Source organism: Centroberyx gerrardi, chromosome 15 (genome assembly GCF_048128805.1).
Source record: "Centroberyx gerrardi isolate f3 chromosome 15, fCenGer3.hap1.cur.20231027, whole genome shotgun sequence".
NCBI classification, from domain to species: Eukaryota; Metazoa; Chordata; class Actinopteri; order Beryciformes; family Berycidae; genus Centroberyx; species Centroberyx gerrardi.
In genome coordinates this window covers 16,021,971-16,049,933 of record NC_136011.1, presented here as the reverse complement: position 1 = coordinate 16,049,933, position 27,963 = coordinate 16,021,971, and the positions used below count along the sequence as shown (strand labels likewise).

At 43.3% G+C, this 27,963-nt stretch overlaps 1 protein-coding gene across 3 annotated transcripts; it reads right to left on the bottom strand.

The window, feature by feature from the left end:
• Positions 1–27,577, bottom strand: pax2a (paired box 2a). 3 transcript variants are annotated; one of them, XM_078288683.1, is made up of 12 exons: positions 27,529–27,571; positions 26,072–26,074; positions 25,717–25,882; positions 24,268–24,465; positions 20,239–20,324; positions 19,767–19,886; positions 18,743–18,787; positions 11,737–11,912; positions 9,472–9,592; positions 2,218–2,319; positions 448–534; positions 1–122 (listed from the first exon to the last, which is right to left on the bottom strand). In XM_078288683.1, the coding sequence occupies exons 1-12, from the start codon at positions 27,569–27,571 to the stop codon at positions 1–3; spliced, it is 1,269 nt and encodes a 422-aa protein (XP_078144809.1). The 3 variants fall into 3 exon arrangements, with proteins under 3 accessions (XP_078144809.1, XP_078144810.1, XP_078144811.1); XM_078288684.1 differs by lacking the exon at positions 18,743–18,787; XM_078288685.1 differs by lacking the exon at positions 18,743–18,787 and having other exon boundaries at positions 56–141; positions 27,529–27,577.
• Positions 27,578–27,963: the final 386 nt, after the last annotated feature.

Sequence of the window (27,963 nt, the reverse complement as noted above, 5' to 3'; positions counted from 1 at the left end):
TCAGACGGGGACAATATGGAGGCCGAAGCCCTGGCCCTGCAGTTTGAGCCGGTCTCCATGGTAACTAGTGACGGTCGTAGGCAGTGGCAGCAGTGGGAGGTGCGGAGCCACGGGATGCGGCACTATAATAATAAGGGGAACCTGAAAGTTAACAGAAGAACGAGCCGTTGGAAACCACGAGGTCAGACATCATTTAAGACACATATTCTACACCAGCTCATATGTAACGCTGCAGCCACATAGAATATAAGGAGCCTGATGTTTCGTTATTGTTTAAATTTCTTCAACAGGATCACAGGAGGAGGACTAAACGGCTAATGATTTTAATTCTTGATTAAAATCCTAGGAATTCTCATCTCTTTTAACAACTTGGAAAGATCAATGTGCATCAATGTACAGTATTTACAGTATGTTTTCCAATTTTTATAACAAGACAATATCACTTACTTAGTAATGCTGGATTGCTGAACCGCCATGCTTCGTTGTAAGTAGTATATTGTGGATGAGAGTAAGGGTTTCCAGAAAAGTCCCCTCCTAGATTGCAAAACAATAAAAACAAACATTAGCAAAGAGATATCAAAATAAAATGACTGACAGCCTGCTTGTAATATTAGGCTGTAATGAATGCTTTGTCACCCAGTTGCCTAAATAAAACATGGTTCCCTTTGGGGCAATTAATTACATTTCTGTGAAACTGAACAAGCTTAAACAACATTGTCGCACAACAATGTTTCTGAGGCGTTTTTGTCCTGGCTGTTTCTAAGCTTTCCTCCACGCTCACTTTAGGCGAATTGATTGTTCTATTAATCCTCTGTTAGTCTTTAGGATTTCCTCCATTCTTTCCTTAAGTGAGGACCTCGGTGCTTTTCTCCCTGCTTTTAACCGATGACGCTTCGCTTCAAAACTCCCTAATGGATTCTCGCGGACTCTCATTCTCTCTTTGTCCTCACTGTACAGGTCCTGCTGGAAAGGACGGGAGGCTGAGGTGATGTCAGTGAGCGATGCTGTGGGTCCCACAGGTTTCTTTCTTTTACGAGACTATAAAGGCTGGGTTTTATATGAAGCTGCTGAGGAATGGCCTTTGCTTTAACAGTGTTTGGGGCCAGTCACTAAATCTTAGTCATTCGCCACCAGATGAAAAAAAAACCTACGGTCCTTGGATTAAGAAGACCTTTGTACGAGTGTACATGTATGTGTGTGTCCATGCGCGGGTGTGTGTGTGTGTGTTCATAATTGGCTAATATCCTGCTGCTTATATGCTTGCATGCTTATATCCATAAGCATTCTCCAATGGCATATCATTTAAATATAGAATAATTAATTTAATTTGAGATATCAGCTTTTACCTCCATACATCCCTTAAAGTAGCACCCTCATGCACTCCTTGCTTGCTTGTAAACACCGCTTGCCTGCTTTGATTATTGGTCAGTGTGATAGCTACACGTCTCTGAGCGATAAAGGGAATTGTGTTTTCAGTTGTTTGGAGGAGAGATCTACACACACTGGCAGCTATAGCATCCACACTGCTGGTCCTGTAACCCGAGCTCATCCCTGAGAGAGATAGTGATTTAAATATTTACAGGCCCTCCACGCCTCTGTGTTTTGACCCTTAACTGTTTGCTGTGAACCTGAACTGCAGGTTAAGTAGAGGGGAAAGAGATACGCTCTGCAGCCCTGGGTGTCCGGGGAGGCGAGGAGAAGAGCAAGAGCAGTGTTTATCGACGGGGCTGGTGAGAGTGCGCCGCGTGGACACGGCGAGGGTAATGAGCGCTGGGAGCTGGAGTGGAACTGAGAGGAACTGTCCTATCTCACGGCCACTGATTGTGGTTATCGCCTATCGAGCTCGTCTAATGTCCTCGTCCGCAGACGCTAACCACACGCTAACCGCACTCTAACAAAGCTATAACAAGCTCGCTTCAATCCTCCGGGTCAGAGGCAGTAGCAATGCTTAAAGGTTTGTTCAGTCTCTCCGTGTCAATAGTGAATGTGTGCATATGCATGTGCGTGTGTGTGTGTCTTTGTCTATCACAGCCGCTAGCACACGGTGTATACTGTAAATGACATCATTGAAAAGCATATCCTTTTGTTAGCACCGGTTTGGCTCTGAATGACCTCAGGTTTTTTAAACATGATCGACTGGAAGGGACTACCTACTGAAAATAAAACGAGCAAAACTAAAATTAATGGCATCATAAAAAAGGAAGTAATGTCACCCACCGGGAACCATTCCAGCGAGTGTGGAGGTGGGGTAGCTGCCCTGTCCTGTAGGGGGGACATGAGGGGGGTAGCCAGGTAAGGTGGTACTGGCCATGTCTCGACCTGGAGGAGTAAAGGAGTAAAACGGTTAAAAAAGAGGCTCAAACACATAAAATAAGTAATGTAATTTCCTATTTTCATTCTAAAGAGGTGGCAATGTGTAGAAAAGCTTTAACATGTATGTCTATTAGTTTGGTACAATCATTTCAACGGCACTGTCATTGCATTTTTCACTCATTTCTCTAAACTGTGATGCAAACATAGTCATCTTTGAAAGGGTTAAAGTGAAAGCTCTTTGTAGTTTACAGTGTGGGTTTATGATGCATGAAATAAACTTGGGAAACGTGCCAAGCATCAAATTATGAATAAGCAAACCTTGGGGGGAATTTTGTTTCTCTTGTGGACACTAAATACAATACAATACCTACCATGATATTTCATAAACCTTATGCATCAAGAAAGACACTAAAATAACCAAAGTGAAGTGATACATCGTTACAGAGAATACCAAGTGATGCTACTATCACTGTCACTATCACACTACACCACACCGCTTCATGTCCAATGCAAGAACAGTGTGTAATGCAAAATTGTCTCATGAAAAAAAAGTTCAAAAATCCTGAAAATGACCAGAAATTGTTCATCTCAACACACACATCCACTATGTAACTCAAATGCTGCAGCATGTTACATGAAGTTGCTTGTTGATAAAAGTTAACAGAATGACTTTTACGAAAATAAAAAAGCAAAATAGTGATTTAGTAATTAATTCTCATCAGAAGCTACAGCCACTGTAAAAATAATACAACAGTGTCCTGAACCGGCCAGCTCTAAAGCTGACAGGAACATCAGGCCAATGAGCGAAGCACTCTGCTCCACATTCAGCTCTGTAATTGACAGTGACGGCATAGGGCCTGGCTGGATCAGGGGGCACACAGGACAGAGCACCACCGGTCCAAAGCAGGCCCCAGCATCAGCCCTAAGTCTCTGCCTCCACCCCCCCACCCCCCCTCCTGGCCTCCTCTGGCCCCCAGACCTTGGGCCTGTCACGAGGCTGGAAGGACCTGGAGGCCCAGGGCCATTGTTAGTCAGAGGGACAAGCAAAGGGTCAGGGTTGGAGAAAAGCAGGGTGGAAAGGGGGCGAGAGTAGTCACTGTTAATGAGGAGCAAGCAGTCAGTTTTGCCCCTGTATACACAACAGTAGAGCCACAAAGCATGATGGGATTGATGCCTTTGCAACGTGAGAGACGGCTGCTTTAATCTGCTCTATATTTGGGAATGACTTCCCCAGTTTGAAAAAAAAAAAATACAAAAGATAGCCTGAAAAGAAGATGAAGAAAGAGTAAAATAGAATGAGCTTGATTCAGTTTTGTCTGGTTATGGGGCCTTTGGTGGGCTTGTACCTGCTATAAAGGGCTGGCTGGCATACTGGCTGTAGCAGGGGCCGTGGGCATGGGCAGGGTAGCTGGGAGTGGAGGCATCTACTGAGAGGCTGGACGGGTGGGGCAAGATGTCAGCTAGAGCAGAGTCCCCAAGAGAAGAGGGGGTGAAGGGGGCAAAGGATGCCTCATGGGGCTCCCGCTTTACACACATGGAAGGCAGGTGGGATGGGTGAGAGTCTGCCAGGTGGAAAAGAGAACAAAACAAAACAAAATGTAATGTAGACATGCGACCCCACACACGCATGCACTCACTCGCACGGTCTCTCACTCTCTCCCTCACACACACTCACTCGCTCATTCACTCACTCACTCTCTCGCTTACTCACTCACTCACTCATTCACTCAGATGTGGATAAATGTGTGATAGGATGGATGTGTAGCTTTTTAAGTGACCAAACAAGTCCATAGGAAAACTACTGTACCGACTGTGTGTGGACAAATCAGTCACAGCAGTAGAGAAAAAAAGGGAGTACGCAGATTTGTCAGGCACAAAGCGAGACACTAACACAAATCAATAAAACAGTGAGAGAGGGGGCTCCAAATACTTAGGTTATGGTATGAATGAGGCCCGAATTACTGTAAATGGTAGCATAAAGCTCTGAGTTGACATATCTTTCAAGGATGAGGAACCCCCAACTATAATATAAGAAGTGTACTTTTTATTTTAAAGTGGATAAACGTATTGGTTTTTTGACCAAGTCCTTCTGCGCTTAGTAGTTTTGGGCAACATTACTGACTTTTTAAAAAAAAACGGGATAATTTTAAATCTTTTACCATCTCAATACCAGACATTTCACATGAATTCTAAATAGATAAGCAGCCTTTAGCAGTTGATTTGTTCATTTACATAGCTTATAATAATAATCTCATATGCACCCAACAGTAATTCATTCAACTAAGTGGAAATATACACCACTGAAATGTTGCAACAACACATCGCGCCTGATCAATCAAGCTCAAATGCGTAAAAAATTTCCCCAAGGTTTTGGGAAAACAAACAATATAATCTCACGGCTGCTTTCTCACAACAAAATCACTCCCACAAATAACCAAACAACCGGCTTGCGGACGGTTCAAAACTCTAGACTTTGATCTAATTTGGCTGATGAGTCTTGGCATCTTTCATTTCACCGGCTTTGCCTCTGAAACCTAAGCAATCAATGTGAGCTCTGTCTCCGGCCTCTCCGCGTCTGCCTGCAGAGCCTGTTCTGTTCGCTGGGGCCTGTGGGGAGAGATGGCTCTTTCCCGACACCATGATAGCCTCATTAGCTGCTTCCCCCATCATTGTTGTTTTACAACAGGACTGTGTGTCGAGATTCCTCATTAAGATAAGGGCTGTTCTATGGAGGGGGATGCAAACCCGTCAGCCCTATGAACCTAATGCCGGGGAATCAGGCGACGTAACTGACCCCTTTCCCATAGAAATCAGTAGTAGGATTCTCTCAGCCTCTTTCTCCTTCTTTCTCTCTGTGACAGCTGTTGTAAATGTGGATTTAGATACAGTTAATGCAATTCCACAATGCTTCCATCTCATTGAGGCACATACTATTGGTATAAAGGGAACCACACAGTGCATAAAAAGTGCTAAACTTGTGCACCAGCCTCATGATCAAATGATTAAAGAACATGGTTGCCATGAAGCACAACTTTAGGATGAGACTTCTGAGGGTGTGAAACATGAAGGCCAAGCCTGGTCTGTCTATATCTGAGTCTGCCTGTGTGCTATACTGTAGGCTTCTGTTTTCACAGCACCTGAGCAACCATTGTCAAACAGACAGGGGTTACGACGCAACAACAACCGACGCAAACGCTGCGTTCAAGACCACTGAACTCTGAAACTAATCAGACATGGTGTTGCTTATTGTCCTGGAGACAAGGCAGAGCCTGGGTAAAGGGAGCCTGTCAAATCACAGGCCCTGATGATGGAGATGGAAGATAAACTCAGGGTCCTTGGGGACTCTTCTCCCCAGCAAACACATCTCTGAGAGAGTGGAGACGCTATAGAGTTCTCCAACATCTGTCTCTGCTCCACCACTGATACCACATCTACAGATCCCATCAACCATAGAAATGGACCGTAAAGAACCTACAACAGTCCTCTAAGTGATGTGTCCAGATATAGCAACAATAGCCTTCTCACAAGTGAGCAGCCACCCTTGTTTTCATTTTTAAACATACGGTGAGAAACTTTGGCGCAGACACTTTTCTTTTCGAAGGGTGCCATTCAATTTGCAGTGAACTTTTTAATTCCCATGTTCAAAATCACAGCAAGACTAACCTTCCTTCCTGTGCGGGCAGGGCAAAGTCATCTGCAGAAGAGTCTACAGAGAATTAGAATGTTAAATTTACCTTGACAGGGACACCTTCATGTTTGCTACAATAACAGGCAGTAAAATCACTGACCTCAATTTCCTACATTCTAGAGGTGGTAATTTATCATCACCTACCAACACCAAAAAGGAAAAAAAAAAGAACAATCATCAACGACTCCATCCAATTATGAGTGAGTAAAGAATGTTTGCAGGGCCAAATGGCTTGAATTCCCTATCCACGGGTTTAAAGTCATTCATTATCAAATGTGTGCTCAAAGGTTAGTGTGCTATTGCGGGGGGTGATATAAACATTAATTTCCGAGCTCGGGGCTGCGGGCGTTCTACTGAGCTGAGACAAGCCGTTTGTCACTAGGCCACACACCAAGCACCGCAGGTTAGGTGGCTGCGTGTTGTTTGCCACCCACCAGAGAATAGCCGGCCCTGCCAGGTTAGAAAATGGGCTCTGAGCACGGTATATTTCAGCTGAAGTTCATCTGAAATAAAGCATCTTTTCCCACCAACACCACCACTCTCTCATCAGAGAGAAATAGAGAGAAAGAGAGAGAGGGAGAGAGAAAGAGGGGAGTGGGAAAGAGATGGGATATTCACATCTGCTAAGAGTTGTAGCGAGGCAGAGGGGTGCCCATTTACACCAGGCCTCCCCACAGGCGTTGGTAAGAGTGATTATCTGGCCCAGCCTGCACAGGGACTACTGAACTCTCATTAGGTGCAACCCTATTTAACTACTGATAAGTGGCTACAATATTATTCATTTGTTCTAAATATTTTGCTTGTGTCAGGATTAGAGTAACTGAAGTCACAATGCACAGGATCTGCAGCATATGTTACTTGCTCTGTTCAGGTTTCGATAGAAAACTCTGCAGATGCACAAATGCTGGCTAGGAGCCAGAGGAGTAAATCATGACATGTTGTTTGTCCATGGCTACTGCATAAAGCCCGGAACAGGCCAGGTTCATAGTGTCCCTCTTTGGTATACAGACAGAGACAAGTACAACAATTTTTTACTGCTTGTACGCACTGGAAACAAAACATCCTATTTGTTTTCACTCAAATCAGCTGCGCACAATATCAGCTTAACCAAGTTATTAACAAAATATATGCAGCATTTCAATTCAGTATTATCAACTTGCCAATATTATCAACAGGCTAGGTTCATGGTGTCGCTCTTTGGGGAGCATAAGAGAATATTCTCCTTTGAAATAAATATTGACAAATTATGTTATTTTTCACTACGGTGGTTTCATTACGCTGGATTGCCATTTAAATATATCCAGAAATAGTCATTGTGCAGGAGAGGAAATCATTTGCAGAAGATGCGTACTTCTTACTGAATTCCATTGGTGCGTTTCAATGCCCTAAATCTCTCTGTAATTTGGCTGCCGCCCTCCTTTCTAGGTAGCCCCTCTCTCTCATACACTTGGATAAACATAGGACACAAAAGATGGCCGACATTGCTTTCGCTAGCGCCCTTGGAACGCAAAACTCAGCTCCCTCCCTGAGTACTTCATTAATCATTCATCTTTAATAGATTATGCAAATTTCAGGACATAAAAATCAACAAGATCAATAACTGTATGAATTTTAATTGGGAGCAGAAAACATTTAAAGAATGAATATAATCTCATTGCTCCATTCAGTATGAGAGCATAATTTATTGAGAATTGGATCCCAGCCTAAGTGAGGAAGATAATTTAGCATTTTTTTCCGGCTTGGCATACATTCCTATTTACAGGGTTTGCCTAATGGCGAAAAGCATAATACTATGCACTAACAACCTACACCCAATCAAATGCTTCACGTGTTACTTTGCACAGTCGTGAAATTAAAGTACTAGTAGAGGTAAAGTTGAGTGGATTAATTGAATAACTTTTGAGTTTAATTTGATGCTCAGAATTCTCAGAGACCATTTTTGAAACGCATGTGCCAAAGATAGTGTCATATTCCACTTTGAGAAAAGTTTTGTTAATTCACCTCCTCATTATGCAATCTGTGGCCCTCAGATGTATCGCTTTAGGAGGCCCCAGGCCCCCAGGTGGCTTGGAGGCCACCTGCTATGAGTGTGCTCCCCAGAGCGAGACCGCTTTCATAGGAGGAGCCCAGCATAAAAGACAAAAACACACCTTTCTTCTCCTGAGGCCCAACTTTCTGGGGCAAATCTACCTCCCACATATTCAGGAGAAAAAAAGGGGTCTTTCTTTTCCCATAACACTCAGCCCGGGTCTGGGGCTGGCCTGGGGATCATTTGAGAAGGGCCACTGCAGTTTTCAATCATGTTGTCCTCCTCTTTACTCACACACACACACACACACACACACACACACACACACACACACACACACAGTGGACTCATTGACTTTGATGGCCACTGCATAATTATGGGAGTTTTATTAAAAGGCTGGCATATTAGTCTCCAGCCAATGTGGCTATCAGTAAACCTAGCCTCTCCTGGGAAAGAGCCTCAGCAGCTACAATGAAACAATATTTCAATTAACCAGGCACCCATCAACCTCGACAGCAGACCAAAAGAAGCTATGGTGCAATACAGAGTGGGTTGGCGTGGGATATATGATACAGATAGTTAATACTACAAGATATTCAATACACTGCACCTGCCATTACCTGTGGCTTTCCGCCGGACTCTCAATGGAACCACACTATTGAAAACAGCAACCATTCTATTACATGGAAAAAAAAATGGGTAATTTCAGTGTTTCTTTCACTCTGTCTCTTTGTCTCTGTCTCTCTATCTCTCTCTCTCTCTCCGTCTCCCTCTCTCTCTCCGTCTCCCTCTCTCTCCACAGCATGAGGCAGTCAGCCAGCCACTGTGCCATTCCAGCCGCTGTCAATCAACAGGCTATCATAGCCTTTGATGACAACGTCGTGTCGCGGCAAGAACAGCAGCTGTCTCTTATGAGAAGTGCTCCCAGTCAATCTGTTAGCGGGCCAATCCAGGCTAACACAATAGCCAGTTAGGAGCAGCGTGTGAAAGGCCTGTAGGATTTAATGGGCTCAGATGATATATCACCTCGCTCTTTTCCCTCACAAATAAACACACAGAGTGCTTTAAAAGTTGAGCTTTTCATTTTGTGATAAGAATTTGATCTGTCTGGAAAATATGTATGCCATAAGGAAGTTTTACTCCAGTCAAAACACGTCTAATGTTCTATCAAAATAAGAGATAAGCAGTTCCCACAGTCAAAGATTCAATGAGTCCATGATGATTCGATATCTTAGGTAAGAAGTAATTTGATATGTTGAGGAGAGGGGAAGATGTGGTGTAATGATATGGAAAGAATGCAGAAATAAAGCTAAATGCGATCGCTCATTCGTGTTCGCAGTAGCTGCGTAGGCTTGACCACCTCGCTGCAAATGCCTTTGACTCGCTGCAGTTGTGTGTTAGGGACGTTGATGTTGTCAATCTAGAGAGAGTCGGGCTGTACCTGTCACAACAGAGTAGCTCTGGGAGACACTGGAGGCCAGGTCGGAGCTGGCGCTGGTGGAGAGGCTGGGCTTCACCTCGTCCAGGCCGGGATTCAGGGAGGGGAGTGAGTACTCATTCGCCTGTGGACAAACACACAACTGTTTAAGAGACGATGCAAGAATATGCCAGTGAAGAGATAGACATTTAAGTAGGTGGGTGGCAATGAGAACTATTCCCAATGTCTCGATAAAGTGGCCGATATCACATTCTGGTGTATTGTTTCTGGTTAATATCACTGCCGTGTAAGATGCAGACCCACTCCGAGTGCCAGGTTTTGAGAAGATTTACCATTTTCGGAGACAATACAAGACAATGTGACTGAAGGAAACCCCTGGCGTATCTGAGGAAGCTCTCTGTGATCCTTTCACTGTGTTTTCCCTCTGAATATTTCCTGTGCATTCTGTGGACACCCGCCCCCCCCCGCCCCTCTCTCTCGCTCACCCCCCCATCCAAACCCCCTCCTGGTGCTTTACCAAGACCTATGATGTATGCATGCATTAGGGCTTGTCTGAGGAGCAGGGAGGAAGGGAGAGAGGGATGAGAGAGGGATTGGGAGAGGAGTGAAAGGACGGGGTGTCAGCTGGCTCTTTGTGCTCCACTGCAGTCATCCCTGTGACCAGTCAAGGGAGGAGACATTCAGGGCTTTGTTACAGGAGAGACATGTGGTCCGGGTTTTAAAGGGGAGTACAACCTCAAAATCAACCTTTGTGTTTCGCCTCCAGGATGAATACATAAAATGGTTTAATAAAATGATAAAAAAAAATATTGTTTTATTTCTTTTATGAGTATATTATTAATTTTAATGTTTTTTATCAGAGGTTTTCATTGCATTTCAATTCAATTGTGATAAAATGTACTGGGCAGTTCCTTTCTGGCTGCAACTCATGTTTTCTGCTCTTATTAAAAGAATGTGATAGTTTGCAGCGCTGCGCTGGTAAACTTCACCCAAGGTCCAACCGCCAACTCGCCTTTTTAGTATTTACTCACTTTAATCTCAGGATAAGACTCTGCTAGCAGATGTGATGAATCCTGTTTGTTAATGAGATGAGACTTCCTGACCTGACTCTCTTGTTTGAGAGTGTGTGTGTGAGTGCGTGTGAGTGTGTGCACACGCGTTTGTGTCTGCGTCTGTTTGCGTCGGTGTGTGTGTGCATCTGTTTGTCTCAATGGGAGGGGGTCCCACAGGGGCGAGCTGGTGACCCCAGTCTTGTCTGCCTCTATCGCAGATAAACTCTAATTGTCTGCTTACAACTGTTCCCTGGCACTAGGCTGGATGTTCCTCTCTATTCCACTGGGCCTCTGCAGCACAAGAGCCATTTTGTCATGCAGATGGGCTGTGGGCAGGGCTGGGCAGGGCTGGGCGGAGGGCGAGTGGCAAGCACAGAGGGCCCTGAATGACCTGACCACATGGCTGCCAGAAGTGTGGGAGGGATGAGGCCTATTCAGCCTGGCCTCTTCAAAATGGCTTTTTAATGCCCTGACGCAGACACCAGACAAGCCCCTAATAGCCTAATATCCCACCTTTTCACCAGTTTAAAAAAAGGAGGGGGTGTTGGAAATAGGGAGAAAAAAGGAGGCCCACGGAAAGAGTGGAAAGCCGTCTGATTAATATTACATTAAATTAAAACTGATTTTTCTGGACCATTCCGACGCCGTTTCTCTCCCCCCTCCTCCACCTTCCTCTCGCCTTTTTAATACCTTCTCCTCCACTCTTTGTGATTGCAAGTCATTTCCAATTCGTTTTGGTATTGATCTTGCCGTAGAAATCACTTTGGTAATTAGCTGCATTAGGGCCTGTATAGCAGGCTGAGGGGCTGTCCCTCTGATTTATCGCCGCTGTAATTCGCCGCGATCGCACAGAGATGAAAATGAACTCAATTAGGCCACTGCTAAGGCTGCATGGGCACCCACATAGAGTTTCAAGGGAAAAATTAATAGTCTCTTGTTGTTTAACAGTCTAATGAATGTAAATAAAGGTTATCCGCTGTAATAGGCCCGTTGCTTTGAGCAAGAAGTTACACAGAGCTTTTTGTCACCTGTGTCAGTATGTGCACCAATTAATTCACTATATAATATTAGAAATCAATCTAAATGATTTCATTGTAGGCTACTGCAACTTAAGGACATGCAGGAAGAAAAAAAAACTAAGTAGGATATCAACGCAAAAAAAATACTCGGGGCCTACAAATGTCAGGGTCTAGAAAGAAATCCCTGTGTGACCGACCTGTTCGGGTTTGATGTGTTCTGAAGTGGGGAAGACATCGGGGTAAGAAGGGCGCTCAAACACACGGTCCAGGGCCTCCAGTTGCTGCTGGGTGAAGGCGTCCGCTCGCAGGTGCTTCCTTAAACTCTCAACGCTGCCCTGAGAGTCACTGCCCGGGCCTGAGCCATCAGAGCCATCTAGAGACAGAAGGAGAGGAGGGAGAGGAGGGAGAGGATGGAGAGAATGGAGGGCGACAACATACTGCATCAGGGTTTGGCTTTAGTCTGTTTACCTGATATTATTCTAGCAGCCTAGCAATGTGAGTCAAGCATGAGGAGAAACAAAGAGAAGATATTGAGAACAAAGGGTGTGAGAGTGATGGAGCGAGGGACAGTAGTAAATTCAGGGAGGACAACAAGCATCTCTTTCTTTTTCCCTCTCTCTTTCTCTCTCTCTCTCTTTTTCACTGCCTCTCTGTTCCTCTTCCTCTCTTACACACACACACACACACTGAGGCAGCTCTCTGTGCCCCCCCCCCCCCCCCCCCCCCATCTCCTCCCCCCTCACGGCCACCATCAGCACGGTCATCATGTGATAGGTCTATGGTAATTGATGGATTACCTTCACTGCAAATATATACTTGTAAGGGAGAGAGTGTGTTTCAGAAGGAGAAAGCAGCGCTGGCGATTACATACAGAGCCTCTCATTCTGCCAGCGGGAAATGGAGAGCCATTATTTAACCGTACTATTTCCTCCTGAACATATTACCCTCCCCTCTCTCTTTTCTCTCTCTCTCTCTCTCGTTCTCTCTCTCTCTCTCTCTCTCGCTCTCTCTCCGTCCCCCACAGATTGCCTGTCTTCTGGAAAACAGAATGGAGTAGGGACGGTACTCAGGGCCGAATGAGGACGGGGCGACGAGGGCAAGCGTATGCATTTCCTCACTCGGTCACACTCTATATAAACAAATGAGCCTCTGCTTCCCTCGTTCTCCTGATCTCTGACCCTATCAGCCCGGCCACGGAGCCCAGCCGCCGCCGCCGCAGCGCTCTCCCTGCTCACTCATCAAGTCCTGAACACGGCAAAAAAAAAAAAAATCCGCAGCTAAAACCTCCAGCCAGCATCCCAGGAACCTCCAGTCGACTGCCTGCCGCCCGCCACCCTCCCTTCCTCCCTTCCCCGCCAACAGCGGACGAGGGCTTTAGCTCCCGTACAAATCTGTCATTCTAAATTTGCAGCAGATTATGTTCTCTCCTGGGCGAGCCAGCGGTGATATATGATATGCAAGGCCGCTATTGATTGCCTGATCCGCCAGCAGAGGAGGGAGGCGAAATGAACTTGGAATGAACATCATGCCTCAACTCATTGTGCGTATAATACTCTACTTAATCCCACATTTTTCTGTGCTATGGAATTCAATTGATCAATCATGTTCCACTGATGGTACCATTTCAGGGGCGTTATTGCCATTCTGCTCGGCTGCTTGACCTTTTTTCAATGGCTGAGGCCAGAGGATGAACCCGACTCGCACCAAGAAATAGATCTATGGAGAGAACGGAATAGGGGACTGGAATTGGGTATGAGAGGTGCGTGTGCGTGCGTGTGGTGGGTGGGTGGGTGTGTGTGGGAGTGTGCGTGCATACGTGTGTGTGTTGTGTTTCATTGCTAAAATGTATTGACTTTAGCTATGTGTAACATTTGTGAAGGAATCCGTTTTTCCTCCTACAGTGCTTCTGCCGCATGTGTTTTTCCTACCATCAACTGAACCTAGCCGCATATTTTAGCACAGGCGTTTTTTTTCCAACAGCTCCCTTGGGGAGGAGGCCTTTCACACCGTTGTGTTGCTGCTGTATGAAACTCAGTTGTTGTCTTTGGTACAGAAGAAAATGGAGTCATTAATTACCTTGTATCAGCTGGTCTGAGAAAAGGCAAGCGCGATCAATAGTAAGTGTTTGTCATTCACTATGGAGGAGCATGCTTCCCATACTCAACACCCCCCACACAATCAGGCCTTCTCAACTGGCTGCAAAAGGACATAGCTTCCCCATATAGGATACTGCCGCACTTTCTCCCCTAAATAGAAATAATATCAAATCATTTATTCTAAAAAATCACAATTAGGAATTCATGTTTGACATTTATCATAAGCTAGCTGCAATAAATCAGATTCGTCCTTTGACAGTCAGCACGTCGATAAGCGAAGTGTGAAGCCCTACTGGCAGCTCGCGTGTGTGTGGCTCATTGACTGGCTTGTTCCATTTTCTCAGTGTTTCTTCAAGCCCTTGGGTGTCTCAGTAGGTATGCTCTTATCACTCCCACATCACCAGGTGACTGTGTCTCTTCATTTTAACACCAAAGTGTGAGGAGAGACTGGAGCTCAGTCAGATCAGACAACCAAGATAAAAAAAAAAAACAAGGCCCTCCCCAATGATGTTCACACCTAAAGGAATGCACTTTTTTTTGGCAAATAAGCTCTTTGATCAGCTTGAAAAGATTGATGCAGTTTGACCTGTGTGTGTCCAGTATTTATATAGCTGACCATGGTGTATTCTAACGTTTTAGCATACTGTATGTGAAGTGGACTGTACAGGCTTGCTTTGTACTATCTGAAAAGCACCGAAGGGCTTTTCAGATAGTACAAAGTACTCAACAAACAGACATGAAACTGCTACCAGTCTTCTTGTCGCACAATGGAAAGGTGATCAAAGAGCTTAAAAGTTGGTGTATGCCTTTAGCAAACAAATACTCACACACTCATGCACTTTTGCCATTGCGACCATTTACACATATACACACACACACTCACAGACAATGTTAACCACTGTTGCTGCTGTGAAACAGAACTACCTCAATAGAAAGTAGCAATAGCTTGACATGCTGTTATGTTTTGCTTTGTGTCGCGGAGGGGGATGTTACGTCCTGTGCTGGCATGGTGGCACTTTATGTCCTTCTTTCATCTCCCCTGTTCCTGTGATAAGATAACTCAGAGAGAGAGAGGGATGGAGGGGGGGCTTGTTTGAAAGGCAAATGAATTCCTACACACTGCCTGGTTCCCTCTGTAAATCAATGACATGGGGTTCCCTAGATCAGAAGCTGCGAGTCGACCATTTACTTATTCATCCTTCGCTGATAGGTGAAATGATGCTATCACAAATAGTGTGAATCATTTGTTGATGTTTTTAAAAATGCAGTTGAGCTTGAAAAAAAAAAAAAAAAAAAAAAAGAACACAAACAAACTGGTATACCCAGAGGGTGAACACTCCTTCCCTGTAAGCTAGCTATATTTATGAAACCTCTGAAGCGGAAAGGAGAGAGGTGGGTAGGGTGGGGGAGAGAGAGCGAGAGAGAGAAAGAGAGAGAGAAAGAGAGAGAGAGAGAGAGAGAGAGAGAGAGAGAGAGGCAACACCGCCATGGCTGTTAAGATCCTGTTATGTTGTGGCGTGTTTAAGAGCTTTATTAATTCGATTTAGCACCGCCAAGCAGTGTACTGACTGTCAGCAGGCATAGTGATGGTTATTTGATATTTGTACTGGCCTCAGTGCTAGCAGTGGGGCTTTGTCCTCGTATTCTGAAGCACACTAGTTATTTCATTTACTTTAATATAAACTTTCAGATCTGGCCACTGCAAAAAAACTTTATAAAATGGTAAGTCTATTAGACTATTTGGACACAGTCGGTGAGTCCATAGCATTAATATTTGCACGCTATTTGGACCTGCATCTCCTTCTCCTGTATGATTCCTTTCTAATCTCCTTATTCTCCTGCCTCCCTGTCCTCCTCTGCTCTCCCATCTCCACTCCTCTGGACCAGCTTGTCGTTTAGCATTGCCACCCTGTGCGGCGAGTCTTTGTGGGAAATGCAATTAACGTATCCCTCCTTTTTCTTGCCTTTTTCTCCCTCCTTCTCAAGCTGAGTAATGCATCGCTCCATTAATTCTCGGCATCAGTGCCCGTAATTGACTTTTCTCTGACATGATTCCTCTTCATGTGAGTGAATTCCCTCTCCTTATATTTTCGCGACGGATCTCAGTGTATATTGTTTACAACTTGCGCGGGGTCGCAAGGAGCCGTGTAGCTGAATGCAGATGGTTAACCTGCAAGAATGAGAAAGAGGGGGGAATGAGAAGAGAAATGAAATATTGGAGAGAAAGAACGACAGAGAGAGAGAGATAGAGAGCTGAGGAGGAGGAGGGGAAGAAATGCGGTGTGGACCCTTTTGTGTCGTCCTCTACTGTCGGGGCCCTAACAGCTTCTTGTCTCTATGTTACGCTCTGTGGCCCCTCTCAAACCTGGGCTTTTCTCTCTCACACACACCCCATCAGGGCCATCATGGTGCTCATGATTCCATTTATTTCTGTCTCGCTCTGGATGCGTTTATTTTCTAAAGTGATCCTCTATTGACTCATTGTCATGGACTAGCTTGACTAGCCAACCAGTGTAGGCCCAGGTTAAAATCCATACACTAACTGATTTAAACTCCTTCAATGGGGCATGTGTGTTCAAAGATACAGACAATCTCCACAGGGCCAAATATCAAATTTGAACAAATCAAAACAGATATGATATTCATTTTTTCTCTCTGAACAAGGTTGGAAGACTGTGGCTGCTGCATACAGTCGTTCTTTCATGTCATGAATGAACAACCTGCTAGGCCATATTTTTTTCTCCCCGCTCACACACCCATCAACTCCTTCCACACTCGTCCCACACCCACGCTACAATCACAAGTTATGACCTTTGCTTTCTGCATCTAATTTATCACTGTAGCTCCCTACTGCCTGTCCTCCCCAGAGCTCCACTGGGTCCCATCCAGGACGTGGTAAGCCAGGTATGAGAGAAACACAGAGTTAGGTCACATCAACCTGCCTGCGTACATCAGCAAGGTCAGGATCAACCTGTCACTGCGCAACACTTGGAAACACAGGCTTTACATAAAACTAGAGCTCTAATAAGAACAAGTTATTCCCCTGATTAAAAAAAAAAACTTTCAAATTAGAGCAGGCATGTTTCACATGGCTCTCCCACATAATAATTAGTTCAAAGCGCTCAATTCCAAACGATTTCTGAGAAATGACTGGAATGACCAAACTTTTACCTATTTAAATGCGTGCATGGACCATACCTTCTATCACACAAGACTATAATACACATTTGACAGTCACACAGTGCTTGTCACCCAATCTTCTCAGTTTTTTCTTGGCTTCCACTTCCACCATAGGTTTAAATGACTGAGTGAGAGCATGCTGTACAACAGGCTAATTTCCCCACTTTACTATTAATGCATTTGGCAGGAGCAACATTCCATTTCCTGTAATGAGATACACAAATAAATCTGGCTATGGATAGATTCAGGGTGGGGTGGGGGGGTTGTGGGGGCAAAGGAGGGGGCGCATTGAGGCGCATTCTCCCAGCACTGGCATAATTGGTATCGCTGCTTGCAGACATGCAAACCAATCTCTCCACAGATAGGGCTGAAGCTCTCTCTTTTCCCCCCTTAAGGCTATTTCTTTTGTCTTTTCGATAGCTTGCACATCCAAGATAGAGGGAAGGAGGGGGGAGAGATGTTAATTTGTGAATTAATAGCTTTTCTCTGCAGAATTGCAAATTCTTTTAAATGTCACTATGTTCACTGTGCGAGGAGCATCTGAAGCCACAGAGTCACAAACACACACAGATATACACACACATACACACACATGCACACTCATTTTCGCACATAAGTGTACACATACACACACACACACATACACACACACATCCTAAAACTAACCCTTGCTCAACTCCCATTGAGCCTGCCAGGACCTCCTTCGCCCCCTCCGCTCGTCCTCCTGCTCCTCTTTCTCTCTCTCTCTCTCCCTCTTTCTCATCCCATCCTCACTCGAAGCCGTCCAGTGTAACATGCTACTTTTAATTTGCAATAACACATGACAAGGACAGATTAATGGCTCTTATGGCACCTGTGTCCCTGAAGCTCGTCTTACGGGGACCCGGTGTACATAACGCATGTCACACTACATTATCTCTACAGCCCTCCAGTAATGGGGACCTTTTTCTTCCTCAAAGGGCAACCGCTGACTTCAGCCACACCAGGAACACACACAGCATCTCTCTACCAGCGAGACAGGGACTATGCAATGCATTTTTCAAGTTTACAGTCAAATTTTCACAATGTATGTACAAATACAGATAATATAAGGACATATGATGCTTTGTTAAGTTTAAAATCAGGGGTTAGCTCACAGACATGCAACAAAGTGTACTGAGTCATTTGTGGAATATTCTAAACAACATGCAAACAAGCATTTTGTGCTTTACAAAAATTGGGTGTTACATTTTTTTTTCCTACACCAGCTTTCCCTTGTTCTTTCTTCTGCCTGACATGGTAACACATTAGCACATTAGCAGGTAAAACACTGCTCTGTCATTGGCTTAGCCAGCTCAGGTAGCTTGGGCCTTTTGTACTGTACATGTCTAGCTGCAACTGAGACCGTCCCTTAGCTGTGCCACCACCTCCCGGGCGACTTTGTGTGAAATAACGGCAATGCTTAAATAACTCTACAGCCTTTGGGACAATTGGAAATACTCTGAATAACCAACAAGAGGTCTGCAATGGGTTACTGATTTCACAGGTTAAATTTGGGAGAAATGCCATACTCAAAATTATTATTCAAATGAATTAATTTGAATTAACTAATAATAAACTACACAGGTATAAAACAACATAAAAAGTGTCATACTATAGCTTGTCATTTAAAACCCACAGCTATCTTTGCCTGATAACAATATGCTGAATTAGACACACTGTGCATTACTGTATATTGAACTGCATGCCATTACATGGAAAATATGATTTTCCACAGTCACTTTAGCTTAATTTATTTTAATGTGTCTGGAAAATATTTATTGGAAAATCTTCCCCGTCTTTTCCTCATAAGCTCATAACCCTGGAAGTGCAAAAACAGCAATTGAGAAGAATGTATGGTTATCTGATTGACCAAAACAAAAGAGAAGGTTTTCTAACTTCAACTTACAATGTCCTATTTTCCTTCCATCCAAGTGGTTGCCACTCCAGAGAACTAAAGAGACAGAAACATAAAAGAAGGAAGTGGCCTGTTTTGATGAATGCTCTTTAAGATGATTTTCAACCATTTCAACCCATCAGCCACCTCAAAAACAGTGCACGTACGCCACAGAATCACACACACACACACACACACACACACACGCACACACACTTCAGCCCCCTCCCTGCCTCCACCGGTCTGTTCCTACACCTGTTCAGGCCTCCACCAGGGACATGTTAATTCATAGGCATTAAAAAAGCCAATTGTTTGCACAACCGATAATCTATTAGCCCTCAGGCAGTGTGTGTCCACTCACTTGCCTTGCCTAGGAATGAGAAATTCTGGATTGGACCGGATAGGCTTCCACTTAATCTTTGAGCGTATCTAGGTCTATTTACTTGCCAGTCCCATGGAAGCGTATAGTCTAGTATATATTCTTATACGCGCATACTTTAATATTGAGCGCTTTGATATTGTTCAACACCGTGGAATACAGTGTGATGAAATGTAATTCAGTCAAACAAGGTGCTTTTATTTTTTTATTTAGCACAGATTATGAAATGACTGGTAGTTAACTGATAGTATCAAGGGGGGAAAATCAAAGCGGAGCCTCTTTTTCTGCCTTTCGTTATGTTATAGAAATGAAAGCATAGAGCACCAGCACTGATGCCTTGCCATGGGGGATTAGAGTTTTATGACAGCTATATGGGATATCTAGAGTACATTTGAGCGCGGTATAAAATTGAGATGCAGCTCTGTAAGGCGTATGGTAAAACGTAGGGCATCAAAAAGCTGATTGAATCACAACACACTCTCAACACTCGCCTTTGCCTGATATACAACATAACAAGTCACTGGAGACAGCACACAGAAACACACTTGGCTGCAGCGCTGTCATAAATGCCATCCCCTTCACACACAGAAAAGTAGGAGACGAGTGATGGAGAGAATTAAAAGGACGGAAAACAAAGGGATCTTGTGTCTCCCTTACCTTCATCTCGTTTCCTCTTCTCGCCATTGGAGCGGGGGATACCCAGAATGCCGTTGATGGAGTAGGATCCTACGGGATCGTTGGAGGCGCTGGTCACAGGGGGAGAGGCTGTGCTGGGCACTGATGGAGAAAGCTGAGTTAGTGTGTGTGTGTACAGTATGTGTGTGTGTGTGTGTGTGTGTGTGTGTTCATATTTGTCTCTGTCCATAGCTATGTATGTACTTGCATGTATGTGGGTCTTTGTGTGTGTATTCATGTCCATGCATGCATATGGGTGTGTGGGTATATATGCGTCCATATGTGTGCATCTATATCCTCATGCATGTGTTTGTATATTTCTTCATAGTTAGTTCCTGTCTATATGTATCTACATGGACAGCAGCTCTGCCTCTCAGCTGCCTATGATGAGCTCATTTGAATGTGTTGTAATCTGTGTGTGATCCTATAGGTGCATAGCTTCATTCTTGCTCACCTATAGTGTGACCGGGCGTGGAGAGCGGCGTAACAGATCCGTCGGGGGACGGGTGGAATGGCTGCTGGACTTTGGTGCGGATAATCCTGGTAAAGTGAACAACAGACACGGATCAATCAATACCGCTTCCAGAGCATGGAGATTTCACACCGGCCCGGCGAGCCCCGGGACACTTAAACACGGCACATCACGTCCACTTATGCCCATGCATGTGTACAAGTGCTCCGTTGTTTGGGGCGCTTGTATCCACATATTCGGGTCCTGTCACAAATAACCAATCTCGGGGCATTAGGGGCAATCTCTCTGCTCCTGTGTGAGGCTGAATAGGGGCTGCCCCCTGAGATTGTGGATTCAATCTAGCTGGATTCTGAGGTTAGAAATATGATAAAGTCCCTATACCGTTAAGATGTGATATGGGGGGAAAGTCTTCATTGCACTTTGGACTGAATGATCTTGCAAACAAAGCATGAAATCACATCAATTCACCTCAATGATCGGCTTCACTGGCTCTACCTGGCCAACTCTAATAATCTCCCTCTCCTGCTCCCTACTCCCTCTTTTCTTCTCTCTCTCTCTCTCTCTCTCTCTCTCTCTCTCTCTCTCTTTCTCTCCCTCTCTCAAACCTGATCTTTCACTCTTCTCACTCTCATCCTCATCCTCTTTCTCTCCCTCTCCTCTTTGCTCATTCTACTCTCTCCCCTGTCCAATATGCTCACTATTTTTTACTGTCTCCCCTTACAATATCTGTCTTTCACACCACTCATCTCTCTTTCTCTTTCTTTCCTTCTTTCTCCCTTTCTCTGCTCCTTTCCAATTCACTGTCTTTATTTCTCTCTGTATTTCTCTATTACCTCTCTACCTCCTGGTCTCAGTTGCAGTTTTTGATCTCTTTTTTTTGCTCAGATCACTCAGTCTAGCACACATGGCTCCTCCAGAGTCATTGAAGATCAGGGCCTATTGATTGGGACTTGGGGATAGAAAAGTTGACGACAAATGGCACCGGAGAACAGCAAATGCAAATGGTGAGCTATAAATTATATGTGACAGGAAAGCAATAGTGTCTTATTGGCCCAACCTGAGACCACTGCCACATCCGATGTCTTTTAATCTGTGGTGCACTTTGAAAAAAAAAAGGCATCTGTCACAATAATCTGAAAACTTTGGAGCTGTGTATGTAACAGAATTATGGATGGCAGTTTTAAACAAATTAGAGGTTTTAGAGATTATTTTACATCTGTGCGTTTGAGGATTATTGTAAATCTTTTAGCAAAAGAGAATGGTAAAGCAGGATTTACACAAACTCCGCTTCAGCTCTTATGGGACATGATCGCATTACATTATATCATGACTACGATTATGTTTTGATTGATAGACGAAAGTGAGATCACTAAATAACAGGCAGTGCTGTATGCTGAGAAAAATCCCACATGGAAGCAGTCTCACTTGAGAGGTGTGACAATGACGTCTAATACGCTTCACTTGTGCATGCAGTATCCAGCCATAAGCTATCAATTCTGAATCAGGCAGGTACGGGTTAACTTCCTCAGGGGTAAAATGTACATCAGACTCTTTTCATTCCTCTCACTATCTCATGTGTCCTCCATACTCTCTCCTTCAGGCAGGGCAACAAAGGCTAGCAGCCTCCTCCAGAAAACACACATCAATATTTTATTTGAATTTCTAACATCTCACCACAACAGTTATCTGACCTCATGACTCGAGGGAGACTCATAAATTCAAGGACTTTGTTTCGAGTCTATGTTGTTGATATTGAATAAGCAATTTGGATGGGCGAATTAACGACTTTGGTGTTTGGCTGTCGAAAAAAAAAAATCCCCAAAGAAATATTAAAATGTGGATCAATATGATTGAAAGCCGCTTAGGACCTTATGGGTTTGCCTCTGTCCACTGGGCATGGTGCAGCGGTTGGAAACTCCTTTCTGCGGCTACAAAACACAGTGCAACCCAGTCTCTGTGTAATCTTTAATAATTCATGCAGGAAAAATGTGTTTAAAGCCAGGACATCCTCTTTAGTCAACAGAGCAGAGGTCAGCGCCTTAACCACACAGACCACCAGGGCTCCACTGCTCTCTCCCTTTCTGTCTGCCTCCTCCACTTTTCTACCTCACTTTCTTCCTCCTCCACATCTCTCCCAATCCTCCTCTCAAAAACAATGGTAAACAAAGGAAACAATATGAGAACATTTCAACTACACTGTAAAAATCACAGGGAAATATTACTGAAGTTAGGCCTATTACTCACAGAGTATATTAATATTTTGAAGGAGGCTGACCTTATCCTCTGTATTTTTTCTTTCTTTTAGATATTGAAAAATTAACATTAGTTATTTTTTTTCAATATGGATATAGACATATAAAACCCTTAAAATGCAAGAGAATGAAACCCTGATAGGGATAATAATTTAAAAATGCAGATTTGTGCATTGTCACACCGGCTGACATTAATAATTAACATTTAAGCCAACTTTGTGTCAAAGGACGCTATTTATACCAGCTTAGCCTTCAGTGCTGTTCGCCTACAGCTCAAATCGACGACACAGAGAGTATCAGTCAATTATTATAAAAGGTTTTTTTAATAGCAAAAACATAAAACGACATTGCTGCCTCACAACCTTGCTAGATGCACTTTTCTTGGTTTTATGAACAGCAGATGAAAACAGAGAACGGCAGAAAACCTGTTGAAATCGCCCTTTTAATGGCAGCCTCATTTCTAAGCTTTTATATTTTTCTCTTTTTATTTTTCCATCTCCTGCATTTAGCTGGACGTGTTATGAGCGCAGAGTTGTGATCTCTCTTCAGCTCATTAAAATGTAATGCCGATGACCAGCTCTCTGGAACAGTGCCTCCTAACCAAAGTTCATCACTCGCAGGCACTGGGTAGGCCTATAGGGCTTTTTTCACTTTGCGCGCATCCACTGGGGCTTTTCACCGTCCTCTGTCTAAAGACACTTTGTCCACTGCTGTCCCGCTTCATGTGGGAAGGTGAAGGTGTAGGGTGTCTGCTTTAGCTGCTTGAATGGAACAGATACTCTTTTATAGTCCATTTAGCAGCAGATCAACATCGTTCTAGAATTCGAATTTTCCTATATCTTCTAGGCTACATTTTTGTAGAATTAGAATTCTGGAATTAGAATTGACGGGATGACAGTGATGATGATGCTGATAATAGCATAATAATAATAACAACAATAATAATAATAATAATGATAATAATAATAATAATAATAATAATAGCCTAATAATAATAATTCGGATTTATAAACAACACATTAATTAATTGGCCTAATAGGCATTTGGGATGTGTAATTAAAATCTGTATAATTTCGGTGCACGTAATCGCATCATGTAGACTACAATGTCCAACAAAACTAGGAGCTAAAATGTGTGATCTGCTACATTCACGCTCTCCATTCACCTCGGTGTTGGCTCCCACTATTTGAAAACACAGCAATTGGTTTGCTATAAAGAGCCTGCCGCCTCTGTCGCAGTGTGGTCCGCGTATTGAACGACTTTGTTGGGTATTTCCCTCTGCCTCTGGATCTGGTTACGCGGTATTGATCGGTTTTTATCGAGACAGATGTGATTTTTCGTGGCCCCAACCTCAGTTCCCGTGCTGGCTGTGTTGCGGAGGGCCGTATAGGGGATTGGATTGCACTTCTGAGACCACCCCGGATAGGCTCAATTGAAACAGGCTATAGTTTAGCCTTACATGTGAAAATAAAATAGCTCTCTGCCTATTTAGTTGCTTTATAGGCCTACCTTACTCCATCCACGCAGGGCAAATGATTATCTTCCTTTTTTCTCTCATCTCTGATTTCATTTTGCCTTTTGTATTTGCCACACAAACATTTTTCCTATGATCTTACATGCATGCATATTTTTTTTTAGAAAGAAATATCCAAGCTCTCTTATAGAAATAAATATGAATGGATGTTCTTTTTTTAAAAGAAATATGCATGCATGTTTTTTTTAAAGAGAGACATTTGGCCTATAGTTAATGTCTACCTACCTGTTGATGGATGAAACGCTGGGGACAGTGTCGTTGTCGCAGACGCCTTCAGCCAGTAGTCGATCCCTAATCTCCCAAGCGAACATGGTTGGATTCTGGCGTTTATATTCTGCAATTTTATCCACTACTTTCGGAGTTGCAACCTTTGGTTTGGAGCCACCAATGACTCCGGGTTTAATACTGCCGGTTTCGTAGTACCTGTATGGGGACAGAGTGAGTGGTCCTGAAGGGTGAGAAAGCCTAGATTTCGTATTAATTCAACATCCAGTCGTCTGATTTATGGGAAAGGTGGCTTGAATTCGTTTGTGGGGAAACAAATCCTTGCCGACCTTCTGCAGTTACATGTGGGACTATCCTGATTAAGAAATGTGTGCAGTGAAATAATCTCCTAAAATGATGGTGGCTCTAACCTATTGGTTTCGAAGTAGGCGGTATAGGCCTAATTAAGTGTCAGTTGGAAGGTGAGCAGAGCGGATTTTCAACGAAAACAGTGTAATTAAAATCACACAATAAGCACTGAGAAGGACAGAACAAAGGGCGGTTCAGCTAATAGCACAGTTTAGACCTTATTTCCAGCCCTCATAAGCTTAGTAGCATGCACGACATGCCACCATGAGCTATTGGTAAATGTAGGTGACAAACATTCAGTGTGTGTGAAATAAAATACCTCTGAAATGCCTTCTGATAGCTGAAAAAAATATATTTCAAGAAATTATCTCTCTACATTTGTGCTCCCAAAAAAAATAGCAGAAGGAACAAAACATTATAGGGCAAAATAAAATGATGTAGGCCTAGTTTCCCCGATTTTAAGAAGCCCATACCCTAACGAAAAATCACCATAATATTACTGTAGGAGCTTAAAGTATGGCTGCGGTGCTCAAGAATCAGTTTACAGTGACCTTATTGTACTCTATGGTATTTTTATAGCCTATATCTCCCATGGTATCACTGTAATATTTCTATATGGACTTATGATACTCAAAAGTGAGTTTATGGTGACCATATCATGTTTTTTTAATCTCCTATGGTATTGCTATAATATTCCTATATGGACTGACGTGTTTGTGCTACTCAAAAGTGAGTTTACAGTGACCTTATCGTACTTAATGGCATTTTCCTTATAATATTCCCATAGCATCATATTCCCAAGATACAGGATATTGTTTGTCATTCATAATTTTGCTGTAAACTTAAAATTTAACTTAAACCTAAAATTGATTATATCATGATTATGCTTCTTTTTCGCAAGGGTATGGCTGAGGGTGATCGATAGAAAATCTCGGGCGCAGAATTGCTGTATTCAAGCAAAAAAGAAAAGAAAAAAAAAAAACGAGCTGCGTATAACCGATGACTGAGGCTAAAATAGAGCTGGGTGCGCATAGGCTATATGGCACAAGATTGATGTTTGACACACATATGGGCTCTGGTGGTTGTGTCTCCCCCTTTTACCTGCCGAGGATTTTGCTGACACAGCCGTGACTGACCCGTAGCTGTCTGGAGATGTCGCAGGGCCGGACGCCCTGGTGGGCCAGCTCCACGATCCTCTGCCTCACCACGTCAGGTAGGGGTCTGCCGTTCACAAACACCCCGCCGAGCTGGTTCACACCGCCGTGCCCTACGTGGGATACAACAGCAGCACAGGGGGAACATAACATTACATACATACAGAAGACATGCAGGCAGAAGCAGAGGCGGGTCAGGAGGGCATGCACACCTAACCTGTATGTTTTATTTATTTTTTTGGAGAAGACCCTATGTGTTATTTTCCCCATAAAGATTAAGTCACAAATTACTGTTAACACACACGCTTACACACTCACATGCACATACAGTTGAATTTAATAATGGCCCATAGTCTTTCTTGCTTTGGTAGAATAATCCTAAAATATCTGAAAATGATCTGCAATTTTTTCCATATAATTGTTCTCTCTTCTACATTTTCCTAGAATTAGAATTCTATAAATGTAATTAACGTGACATGATAATAATAATAATAATAATAATAATAATAATAATAATAATAATAATGTTCAGCTGGTGGTGGTGTTATAATATCATAATAGAAATTGTCAGCAGCCTAAGAATTCAGTTCAAGTATAGACAGTGTTTCTTTCTTATAGAGCAATTTAAACAAAGAAAAACATCGCTAAATATAAACACTGCAGTGTCTTTTTGAAGGAAAGCATAAAACCAAGTCCACTTTGTCTTTTCTTTGCATACAACTGGCCTAGTTAGGCAATATTTTCCAAGAGCATCTCCTCCACTGCAGCCTAACACATGTCGCACATATTATGTTTCAACCTGTTTAATTTTCCTTGCACAATTATTGTAAATAATTAAAAAAGAGCTTTGATAACTCATATTACAAACGCGGATGGTGCGAATGAAGAGGAATAAATAATTTACAGAGAGCCCGGGTCTTCTTTACCCATATCGTATAGAATAAAAACAAACAATTACAGGAATTGCTAAAGTTTTTGCCTGTAGCTTTAATCTTTACCACACTGTTCCAAACTGTGCGATGTGACGGTAAATAAAGTGAGATGTCCTGCGCCCCTTTACACATTTACATCAATTTACAAACAGTATCCTGAGCTCTCCAAAGTAACTTTCACTACAAAGGTAATAAACGCTTTGTATTCAAATAGAGGAGTTTCGCTGTTTTCTCCCATACACCTAATACTAAATGTAGCTCAGGCCTACATGCCTTGTTCCCGTTTCAATTAACCATTTAGTCAATAAAGCTTTACACTTCTAATTCAGTCTGGGGAAATCTAAATACTGTGTACTCTTTTCTCATTAATAGTAAGCCAGGAATTATCCTGTTCAAAAATATTTTTATAAGCCTTCTCTCAATATTTCTCCTTCTTCGTCTTCTTCCTCTTCTTCTTCCTCTTCTGTTTCTTATTATTAGCCTATTATTATCTTAACTATGTTGTATTTTTCATACGGACTCCACTGGCAAAACTTTGTAAATGGTTTTCTTTCTAGGAGACAGAGGAGGGAAAGCTACTAACATGTTTAATCATTAAGGTCTGTGTGCATCTTCCATGCAATAGTAAAACTGACTGACAGTGGTAGACAATAAGACGTAGCGTAATGTATTATGGTGAGCATAATGAAAAAAATCATAAATTTGAATGCATAATGTCTGGGCATATTTGACCGCGTTCATTGCATGCGCCTGCGACCATATTTGTGCAGGAATTAAATTCGTAATACAGAGATATTATTGTGAGGAAACTAATTCTCTATACTCACGGTGCATCGCCGAGAAGGGGTCTGCTTTGCAGTGAATATCCATGGGATAGCAAAGGAAAGAAAGGTAATCGACTGAGGTCGCCGTTTCGCCTCGGTGATGCAGCTTTAAATGCGTAAAAAAAAGAAGGATTGAGAATCGGTGTAAAACAGTCCGTGTACAAAGAGTCCGTAGGCTGCAGCACAAGGAACAACTTCTTGGGGGCAATGCTAAGTTTTCCTCCTGTTTAACTCTAAACTAAAAAGTCTGCAGAAGGGCTGTCAGGTGCAGAGCATGACCCACGCTTGTGCAGAGCGCACCAGTCGCAGCAACATTGGCTCAAACCGGGTCACTATTTGTCTTTAGAGGACATCATGAGGAAAACAAAATAATAGCTGAGTCCCCACGGGTCCAGTCGGGAATCTGCGGCCGAAAAATCCCTCTCCTCTGACGGTGCG